Raw genomic sequence first — 11,209 nt, forward strand, 5'->3', positions numbered from 1 at the left:
TTGTCAAAAAAATGACAACTTTTGCATATCTCTGAACACCAACTTGTAAAAATGCAATGACAAAATTTTTGTCACCAAAACTTTTGTCATTTACCATTTGCTATTCCAAATGGATCTAAACAGGCCATAATTTATCCCTCTATTTAATTATTTTCATAAATAACAAAAATACCCTTTAAAATCAACGTTGATGGTGGATACACCTACTGCACTATTGTGTCTCTAACTAAGAGGTACCATAAAAGCGCCCTTCATAGAAGGTTTCATACCGTCTATCTTCTCACTTCTTACTTTTTAAAGTATTTTTAACTATTTATTTTTTTATTTATATTATAAAATATAACTATTAAAAATTAGATAATTTTTCGTCTTTATTTATAAAACAACGCAGCTTACGCAGACTGCTTCGTATCAATTACATAACTCTTTTTATTAACAACACAGGTATTTCGATCGCCTAAGACGTTAAAATTTCTATAAACTGCTCTATCCATTCCAAATTTTTCTATGATTTAAAATTTATACCATACCATAAACATTCATAGAGCGCATATGTATAATTCGTAGGTGTCACGTGTTGAAATTGAGAAATGGTTAGGATATAATTAAGATGATAAAATAGTTTTATCGTGAGAGAAATTTAAATGGCAGACGAAGTAGCAGAAGTCTGTCTGAGACGCACATGTCGTTGGTCAAAACTTGGCAACTCAAAGTCGAAACCAACACTGAACGTGGACAGCTTCATCGTATACTAATAATTAGTAGTAGTCTGAAATTAACGGATACGTTAGTAGTTGTCTGAGCACACGTTTAATTTGTGTCTCTCGGCTAGCCATCATCTTAGGCTTGTTTAGTTACTAAATTTTTTTTTCTAAAAACATCATATCAAATTTTTGGACACTTAAATAAAGCATTAAACATAGATGAACAAAAAACTAATTGAAGAAGAAATCCTGTGACGAATCTTTTGAGACTAATTAGTCCACAATTAGCCATAAGTGCTACAGTATCAACATGTGCTAATGACGGATTAATTAGGCTCAAAAGATTCGTCTCGCCGTTTCTAGTCTAGCCGAGAAATTCGTTTTTTTATTCGTGTTCAAAAATCCCTTCCGACATTCAATCAAATATTTAATATGATATTTTTACTAAAAAATTTTGACAACTAAACAACACTTTGAATTAAGAAAGGACAGTATAAGTACAGCATTTGACAAGCCCATGCTCTACTCGGCGCAGTTTTCGCGCAGAGACAGACAGAGAGAGAGAGAGAGATGCGGCGTTGCAGCGGCAGCGGCAGCGGCCTCCAGCTCGTGTGGCTGCCGCTGGTGGTGGTGTGCTCATGGCGGATCGCAGCGGCGCAGACCCAGGCGGCGGCGGCTCCAAGAACCGATCCAACCGAAGGTACGCTCGCGAGCTTCTCCTACTTCGCACACCATCCCATCCGTTGCATGCATGGATGCTCGCTCTCGCTCGCTCTGTGTCTTCTTCTGTCTGTTTCCCCTCCATCCAAATCCATGGCAGCAGGTAGTGCTTCGGTTTAGCCCCTAGTCCGGCAGCCGTGAAATCTGAGAGGTAGAGGACTTGGATATATAGGAGCGTCTGGATCGATCCCGGCCGTGCCAACGGTGGGAGCTCCGGCCTCGGGTTGTCGCGCCGGCGCTGGAGCCTGGGTAATTCCCATTTGTTCAGACTTCAGACCGGCCGGTCGGTGGGTGTGAGGGGAGGAGTTTGGGCACTCTGGCCACCAAACCGGATGGTTTCGCTAAAATGGTCACAGAAACCGTGAGCTTTTCTACTAAAATGATACTGTTTGATGGCCAAAATGGCAATTTCTTTCCTGGTGTGACATAGATAGATGAGTTGGGGATAAGAAGGATGGGGTTGAGGATAAAGGGAGCAGGTTGATGTCTGTCACTTGATTGCTGTAACGACTGTGCTCTGATTTTCCACGGCACCAAACATCTGTTCACATATGAGATCGACATTGGTCGGTTGGTTTGATAATACCTTTATGTCTTGTCAAAATTGTGACATTTTTCCGTAGGCAGTGTTTGTTTTTAATGATCGGAGTTTTATTGATCTCTGCCAATTATAATAAGGCTGCGTTTAGTTTCCAAAATTTTTGGAAGAGTTGTCACATCAACGCGTATGGTTACACATTTAAAATATTAAACGTAGTTTAATTATAAAAGTTCTGAAAACACTCCTAGCCTTTGCACACACCCAAAAAAACACGCTCACACAAAAAAACTGAAAAGAGAAAACAAAAGATCAAGGATCGTCTAGTCGCATGTTAAATTGCCACCCGGGTAAAAGACACTTTTTGCCACTGGTCCAAACGTAGATAATATAATCCTGTAAAGTAGTTTTATGTAGAATAACCCCTAACCGGACCTAGGCCCCATTTGGATGGGGGACTAAGAGCCTGTTTGGATGCTATCCTGAGCTCCATGCCTGAGAAAAACTCATGCCCAGAGGTAGTCTGATATTCTGAGATTTTTAGCCTGGTCAGGCATCCCTGAGTTTTGCTGTTTGGCTAGCAACCTGAGCGTGCGTACTAGTATTTAGATGGAGGAGAATGGCTAGCCTGAGTCAGGCAATGTATTATGGTCGCCTGAGCCTAATGGAGCTAGCTGAGTCAGGGAGCATCTCAGGGTAGCAACCAAACAACCTACAGACAGTTCTCGGGCTTGCTCGTGGTCAGGAAAATCTCTTCCAGGGCAGCAACCAAACAGACTCTAATTAACTAAGCTTCCCTCGTTTTCCGCGCGCATGTTTCCCGAACCGCTAAATGGTGTATTTTTTGTAAAAAAATTCTATAGGAAAGTTGTTTTAAAAATCATATTAATGTATTTTATATTTTTTAATAATTAATAATTAATTAATCATGTACTAATCTATTATTCCGTTTTCCGTGCCAGCCCATAAGTTAACTTATCCCCCATCCGAACGGGGCCCTAGTGTGTAATCAACAAGATGACCTGCCAAGGAGAAGATATCTTTTTCTTTTTGAAAACTTCGAGGGTGATTGGAAAAACCAAACGGTATATTTAAACGAAAAATAATTTGTGAATAAAACTTACATATATATGTTCTTAGCGCTATAAAAGCCAATGCTGGAAATTAAATTATGATGAAAAAAACTCCAAAATCAACTCTAAATTTAAGATTGAAAAATTCAAATTTGGCTTATAAGCATAAGCATAAACAAAAAGATGAGATTAAGGCTGTACATCGTTATTGCAAAGCCAAATGACGGTAGACATTTCTTGTAGGCAGTTTTTAGTTGAATGGATGAAATGGGACAGAAGGGCAATCTAAGTTTTAAAGATTTTTAAACATTATGTTTAACTATTTGTTTTAGTAAATAAACAATATAAATATCATTTATTTTATCATGACATGTTTTATCATTCAGCATGACTTATAGTTTTGCTTATTTACACTATATTTTTTAATAGGACAAAAGGCCAAACGTTATGTTCAAAAGTTAACAGAGTTAAATATTTAAAACAGAGGCAGTACTATAATCGTTTACTTTCAAGATAGCGTTTTGTTCCTTACTTCACTATTCCATACGTTTCACGATATAAAACTTTCTAGCCTTACCTAAATTCATATGTATGCTAATAATTCTAAACATATTTATATATAAATCATGTGCATTCATGAATGTATGAATCAAGGAAACATTAGAAAAACTTATAATATGAAACAGAGGGAGTACAAGTTTACATCTTCATTTCTAAGTTCATATTCCCTTTTATTACTTCCCCTTGATCATAAGAGAGCCTAATGCTAACTATACTATACAGCGGCGGCTCTGAACACAATCTTGGGGAGATGGGGCATAAAGGCTTCGTCGGAGTGGAACATCAGCGGCGAGCTTTGCAGTGGCAAGGCTTCCGACAAGACCAACTGGGACGACTACCCCAACATCAACCCGTTTATCAAGTGTGACTGCTCCTACAAAAACAACTCCGTCTGTCACATTATCAAACTGTACGTATGCCCCCCTGATCTTGATTTGATCAGCTGCACACATGGTGCTTGTTTGATTTCCTGCTATAATAGATGAATAGATGTCAATGACTGGTCTAGTTCAGCACATGTTGGTCCCTAGGTTCACCCTACGATGGTAGTCGCGCACTTACCAAAAGGTCACTAAGGGGAACCGTCAGCAAGGTTTGTAAAAATTTGTTTGAATTCAAATTGGGAAAAGATGGAAAAATCCAAAAATATCCTACCAGTGGTACCAAATCTCTATCGCTATCTGCTGAGCAAAGTTTGTGCAACGTCCATCGAAATTGGGAAAAATTTGAAAAAAAATAAGAGAGTTTCGTATATAATTTCTACTGTTACGTGTAAAACTATAACAAAGTTCATGCCAATAATTTTATTCAATATCACATTGTTTTTGTAGAGATATCCATGATTTTCCTGAACTTTCCACATTTTTAAAGAATAGTTCTACATTACATTTTCCCCCACAGTTTTTATCTCCTTTTGGCTTAAGCAAGTGTGCATTACTGTACAGAGTTCAAAAGTTTGAATTCAAAATTCGAAATACGAATAGTTCACGGTTTTTTCATGTACCGTGGCGCTGTAACAACGCCACCGTTGGGGTCATTGAACGCCAGCACGAGGAGAGAGAGATTCACGTGGAATAATTTAGGATTTAGGAAGTGAATCATAGAATGCCCGGTAATGTAGTTGAGTGGGTAAAATGGACATTTTTCCTATTTAAATAGGCGTCAAGTGGAACTCCAGTGATACATTCTGCGAAGGTATTCTAATATGCAGCTAGGAATATGCAAATACCTCTGTTTTGATCTAGCAAAAACTGAGGTATTTGAATTTTATTTTCAATATACTTATTCCTTTTACTTAGCAATATTATATGTTTATTTCTGCAGGAGGGTATTTAAGTTAGATGTTGTTGGTCAAATACCTATGGAGCTTCAGAATTTCACCTATATGGAGGACATGTATGGTATCTATGTCCATTCTTGATAAACAAGAATTAAGTTCTAGAAAATTATTTTGCAGAGAATATAAATTGAACCCCATGCATGATTGGAATATTCAACTGCTGATTCCTGGCAAAAGGTATGCCGGATTTCTCTGCAAGTTATTTACTTTGTGTTTCTGGTATTGTTTCAGGAACATAGCTTATAATTACTTGAGTGGTGGGGTGCCATCCTTCTTTGGAAAGTTTACTGCCATGCAATATTTGTAGGTGTTATAAGTTCTCCCCTAATTTCATGTGGCATCCATTATTACTTTTTCTTAATTATATTTCATCATTGAAAGGAACTTGGCTTTCAATCCATTGTCTGGACCACTTCCAAAGGAAATTGGGAACCTCACCAATCTTCTCTCATTGTAAGATATATTTTCTTAGATGGCAGATCAATCTTCAACTATATATTATGGACTGTCTGACCTAATAATTATGCATCAAACACTGACTGCATAACTTCTGGACATTAAACTTATAAAATAACTCATAACTCTTATATATTTGGCATGGCAGCATAGCTTCCCTTTTCACGAAATGTTTCATCACATGTTTGAGTTGAAAAATGTTTTAATGGCAAATATTAGGGGCCGGATGGCTCTTCTTCAAAACTTGCCGTTTATTTGGTTATTACTTGAAGTCAAATAATTTATAGTTTATTTCACTCTTGAAATATTCCATTTTGATTCAGGGGCATTAGCTTTAACAATTTTACCGGTAGACTTCCTGAAGAAATGGGCAACTTGGTGAAACTTCAGCAGTTGTATGATGCTTTATGATGCTTCCCTTCTAACTTCAATTTACTGGTTATAAAAGAATTATAGTAACGGAAAGATCTGTTCTTGAAGAAGATAATTACTGTAATGTTTCAATAACAGGTACATTGATAGTTCTGGATTCAGCGGCCCATTCCCTTCAACATTCTCAAAGCTTCAGAACCTGAAGATCTTGTACTGTTTATAACAGAGACTGATTGGCTGCTCTGTTGTTTTGTGTTCTTACATGCTTAATGTCAAATATTTCTGTGTGCTTGTAGGAGGGCACAAGATAATGATTTCACAGGGAAAATACCCGATAATTTTGGCAGCATGAGTAGTTTGGAGGACATGTAAGATTTTTTTACATTTACTTGTCAATTCATCATTCCCTTTATATTATCCAGAGACATAAAAAGTGTCACATGAATTTTCTGCATATGTTATTTCCATTTGAACTCGTGCAATAATACTTCTCTTTTCAGCCCTCACTAAACAGATATGCACACATTCATACCAATAAATTGGTCTGGATGGCATGTTCATGCATAGAGTTTTATTTGAAAATTTAAAAATTTCAAATGGACATGGCATATCTCTAAATGTTATCTGAAAAATGTGAACTTGTAGGGCTTTCCAAGGAAATTCGTTTGAAGGACCGATCCCAGCAAGTTTATCTAATCTAACAAAATTAACAAACTTGTAAGTACATTGTTTTTTGTTTGCATCATTGACCCCTTAATGGTTGAGAAGGTCAAGCTCGATAACATTTATGAAACACAAATGAGCAGGCGGCTTGGTGATATCGTAAATGGGAGCTCTTCATTGGCTTTTGTCAGCAACCTCACCTCGTTGAGCAACCTGTATGTGGTTCTTTATGTCATCGAACAAACAAAATATTATAAAGTTACATGTGAGTGAGATTGTGCTTCGTAATTTCAGGATATTAAGGAACTGCAGGATATCTGGTAATCTTGGACTAATAAATTTCTCAAAGTTTGAAAAATTAACATATTTGTAAGTTATCGTTTTGGACTATGGTTCCAATTTACTATACTATTGTGTTCCTTTCCTTAATATGTAAAGCCATTCAAGTGATATTTCTGTCACGTGGAACAGGGATTTGAGTTTTAACAATATGACAGGCCAGATTCCTCTATCCATCGTGAATCTAAGAAATCTTGAATTCCTGTAAGAAATTCTATCTTTACGTTAATTCAATTGATGCAAACATCTGTTAACATTATCTCCATTATTCATGATCTTTTTACTGTACCCAATTCAGTTTTCTTGGGGACAACAACCTGACCGGAAGCCTGCCAGATGTGATAAGCTCTTCGTTAAAAACATTGTATGTAAAAAGTGGCATATAAGTATAGGACAAATATCTTTGTAATACAATGATCTATTGGTTTCAAATGCAATGATTCTATATTGTTTCCAGAGATTTTTCCTACAACCAGCTAACCGGAGGATTTCCTTCTTGGGTTAACCAGAACAATTTGCAATTGTAAGAGTAAAATTCTGATATATGCGTTGCTCATTGTAAAATATATATTCTGACATTTTATTTTCGAAAAGGAATTTGGTGGCAAACAACTTTGTTCTTGTCGGCACCAACATCAGGTACCTATAATCTTTATTCATATTTTCCAAAATATTAATTGCGAGATTTTTTACACTTACTTCAAGTCAATTTGTGCACAGCACTCTACCTTCAGGTCTAAGTTGCCTCCAACGAGACACTCCTTGTTTCCGTGGATCTCCTGAATGTATGTCTTACTCTTGTTCAACCATAGTGGTTGCAGGATTACACAAATCAAAGCAATGATTCTAATTTTGATTTCTTCACTGCAGATTACTCCTTTGCTGTTGACTGTGGTAGCAATAGATCTACGATTGCCTCAGACAATACTATTTATGAAGCAGATCCAATGAACCTTGGTACTGCATCATATTATGTCACCGATCAAACAAGATGGGGTGTCAGTAGCGTAGGGAACTTCTTCCAAGCCACAAATGCAATGGATAGAATATATAGCTCCCAGCATTTTCAAAATACAATTGATTCAAAACTGTTTGAGACTGCTAGGATGTCAGCATCATCACTGAGGTACTATGGCCTTGGACTTGAGAACGGAAATTACACTGTCCTTCTTCAGTTTGCAGAGTTTTCCTATCCAGACTCACCGACTTGGCTAAGCTTAGGAAGGAGAGTTTTTGACATATATGTTCAGGTACATGTTGAGCATATTTTAAATTTGTTTATGTCTTTTTCTGAATGTATTATTGAAATTCTCATAGGGTGCACTAAAAGAAAAGAATTTCGACATAAGGAAGACTGCTGGTGGAAAATCTTTTATTGCAATTAATAGGAGCTACACAGCAACTGTGTCAAAAAACTTCCTTGAGATCCATCTCTTTTGGGCCGGCAAAGGCACTTGTTGCTTACCTACTCAAGGTCACTATGGGCCCACGATCTCAGCATTAAGCGTCACTCCAAGTAAGCACAATCATTAAGTTGATCACAATAAGGATTATATTGACTTCTTATGTATAACATCGTTTTTCTTCAGATTTTACTCCTACTGTGCGAAATGGGGTGCCAAGAAAGAGAAGTAAAGCAGGTGCAATTGTTGGAGTAGTGATTGGTGCTTCAATTTTAGGATTAGCAGCCTTGTTTGGAATATTTTTGTTGGTAAAGAAGCGAAGAGCAATAGCACAAGAAAGAAAAGGTATAATTTATTATAGTTCAGTAATTGAGATGTTGAAATTTTCAAATGATTTATTCTATCATGAAAATGATTGCAGAATTGTATAACCTGGTTGGACGACCTGACGTCTTTAGTAGCACTGAACTCAAGCTAGCTACAAACAATTTCAGTCCACAAAATATTCTTGGAGAAGGTGGATATGGGCCAGTGTATAAGGTTTGTGTTTCCTACAATTAATAATGTGAAATTGTAACGTAACTGATATGATTTTGTGTTTCAGTGCAACCTTTTGAAACCCTGTTGTTCTATGCTTAAAATATTCATGTAATTTTAGGAAGGCTCTTGCTTTTGCAGGGTGAGCTACCTGATGGAAGAGTTGTTGCTGTCAAACAACTTTCTGAATCATCTCATCAAGGGAAAAGCCAGTTTGTGACAGAGGTTGCTACAATTTCTGCTGTGCAACATCGGAATCTTGTGAAATTGCATGGTTGCTGCATTGACAGTAAATCACCCTTGCTGGTTTATGAGTACCTTGAAAATGGAAGCCTAGATCGAGCACTTTTCAGTGAGTTCACCTGAAAATTTGCCGCACCTGTTTTATTTCACCAAGAAAATTCTGTTCTTCGATAAACTCTTTGGCATTTTGACATGAATTTATCAAGGATTTATTGAGTTATTTATGCTTGAACAGGAGACACAGGCTTAAACCTTGACTGGCCAACGCGCTTCGAGATCATCTTAGGCATTGCCAGAGGGCTAACTTACCTTCACGAGGAGTCAAGTGTGCGCATCGTGCATAGGGACATCAAAGCCAGCAATGTACTGCTTGACACTGATCTCAACCCAAAGATATCTGACTTTGGGCTTGCCAAGCTATACGATGAAAAGAAGACACATATCAGCACAGCAATTGCCGGCACACTGTAAGAACATTTCTACCATTTCTCTTCCTGTGTAACTTGAAAACAAAAGCTGATTTTAACTTGTCTGATCTTTGCCAAGTGGCTATCTGGCTCCCGAGTATGCAATGAGAGGTCGTTTGACAGAAAAGGCTGATGTTTTCGCATTCGGGGTGGTCGCCCTAGAGACCGTCGCGGGTCGATCGAACACTGACAACTCCCTCGATGAAACCAAGGTCTATCTCTTTGGATGGGTAAGTTGATCAATGATCTCCACTCTTTTCCCATCAATCCAAGAATTAATGCTCCAGTTCATCCATGCCTATCACCTTCTGGTTACTGAAACTCTGCTCATCCAAAGGCATGGGACCTGTATGAAAAGGAGCAAGCTCTAGGAATCGTGGATCCAAGAATGAAAGAATTCAGAAGGGACGAAGCCCTGAGGGTCATCCTGGTTGCGCTGATGTGCACCCAGGGCTCGCCGCACCAGCGGCCGGCGATGTCGAAGGTGGTGGCCATGCTCACCGGAGACGTCGAGGTCGCCGACGAGATGATCGTGAAGCCGAGCTACGTCACCGCGTGGGTTCACAGGGATGGGGACAGCGGCTACCTCACGAGCCGCTACCTGAGGTCTACGGACAGTGACTCTCTCACCCAGTCGTCGTAGTCGCAAAGGGAAGGTGAATGCAGAACTGGGTTGCTGCAGGTGATGGATCTTGTTTTGAAGTAGCAAGAGAATTGCACACTTTGGTTTAATTTTTAAACGGTATATTGAGAAGTATTATACTACCAGTAGAAATAGGATATTTTTGTACTTTGTTACTTACTTGATTAGTATTATTTTATAATTTTTTTATAATAAAGATCACAATAAAAAAGATAATATTACCCCTTCAAATTTCTACTAAACCTAATATTAAACCTAATATTATTGATAGTATAATTTAATCATATTCATTTAATAAACATAGATCAACGATATGTATTAAATTACACTACAAGTAAAGTGTACCGGAGTCAGCCCCTGAAAGAAATACTTGTGCTGAATTATTCAGGCATCAACATAGAAGCACAGCTCCCAGGTCCTGACGTATCATCGGGGTTGCGATGTTTGAAAAGTCTAGTTTGTGAGCATTTTGTAGGCCTTGCACCGTGGCACGAATCCATTTGGTGGGACTGGACAGGATGTTGCTTGATTGTGAGAGTTCATCCATGGGCCTCGAGGACCCTGTGAGTTGGTGCCTGTGTTTTTCGTTTCCTTTTTAAATACCAGATTTAGTAATAGCTTATCCTATAATTAATGTATCTCTGTCCATTTCTGGTGTTAAGGTCATCATTCAAGCTTTGTAATAAGGTTTTTCGATTTGATGCAAAACTTTGTAATAATTATGTGTAGCTCCGTTTGAAATTAAGGGCTAATTAGATACATGCCATTATAAATTTGCTAGTTTTGAAATATGCCATTACTATTTAACTAATTATAAGGATGTTATTATAATTTCAGAACTATTTAAAATATGCCACTCTATACTCCTTCAGTGTATTTTATTAAAAAAAATTGGACCATATTACCCCTATGATGTTTGCTGCACCCTTGATATGTGCAAAGGGCAATATGGTCAAGAACGACATATCTGAAATTGTTCTAAAAATCATAATGGCATCCTTACAATTACTCGAATAGTAATGACATATTTTAAAACTAGCAAATTTATAATGGCATGAATCTAATTAACCCTTTAATTAAAGTCCGCTTGATCTCCTCGATTATCTAAAAAAATTGCCAAATGCCTTATCTTGAACCACAATCCAACGTGG

General features: G+C 37.7%; 1 protein-coding gene across 2 annotated transcripts; it reads left to right on the top strand.

Moving 5' to 3' along the window:
• The first annotated feature begins 1,205 nt into the window (after positions 1-1,205).
• LOC102718929 (probable LRR receptor-like serine/threonine-protein kinase At1g56140) lies at positions 1,206-10,817 on the top strand. 2 transcript variants are annotated; one of them, XM_040524044.1, is made up of 25 exons: positions 1,206-1,404; positions 3,819-4,005; positions 4,920-4,991; positions 5,167-5,238; positions 5,317-5,388; positions 5,715-5,786; positions 5,902-5,973; positions 6,060-6,131; positions 6,409-6,480; positions 6,570-6,641; positions 6,721-6,795; positions 6,898-6,969; positions 7,064-7,129; positions 7,223-7,288; positions 7,360-7,404; positions 7,486-7,550; positions 7,636-8,015; positions 8,083-8,281; positions 8,355-8,513; positions 8,590-8,708; positions 8,847-9,057; positions 9,184-9,415; positions 9,495-9,645; positions 9,753-10,097; positions 10,447-10,817. In XM_040524044.1, exons 1-24 carry the CDS (start codon positions 1,275-1,277, stop codon positions 10,056-10,058), a joined length of 3,039 nt encoding a protein of 1,012 aa, XP_040379978.1. In that variant the 5' UTR covers positions 1,206-1,274; the 3' UTR covers positions 10,059-10,097; positions 10,447-10,817. The 2 variants fall into 2 exon arrangements, with proteins under 2 accessions (XP_040379978.1, XP_015693222.1); XM_015837736.2 differs by lacking the exon at positions 10,447-10,817 and having other exon boundaries at positions 1,207-1,404; positions 9,753-10,201.
• Positions 10,818-11,209: the final 392 nt, after the last annotated feature.

Source organism: Oryza brachyantha, chromosome 5 (genome assembly GCF_000231095.2).
Source record: "Oryza brachyantha chromosome 5, ObraRS2, whole genome shotgun sequence".
Lineage (NCBI taxonomy): Eukaryota > Viridiplantae > Streptophyta > Magnoliopsida > Poales > Poaceae > Oryza > Oryza brachyantha.

Bases quoted from the DNA above. Each gene is read 5' to 3' on its own strand.
- LOC102718929 (XM_040524044.1), top strand. From the start codon at position 1,275: ATGCGGCGTTGCAGCGGCAGCGGCAGCGGCCTCCAGCTCGTGTGGCTG. The intron at 6,642-6,720 runs GTATGTGGTTCT...TCGTAATTTCAG, and splicing joins CTCACCTCGTTGAGCAACCT to GATATTAAGGAACTGCAGGA. The intron at 7,551-7,635 runs GTATGTCTTACT...TCTTCACTGCAG, and splicing joins TTTCCGTGGATCTCCTGAAT to ATTACTCCTTTGCTGTTGAC.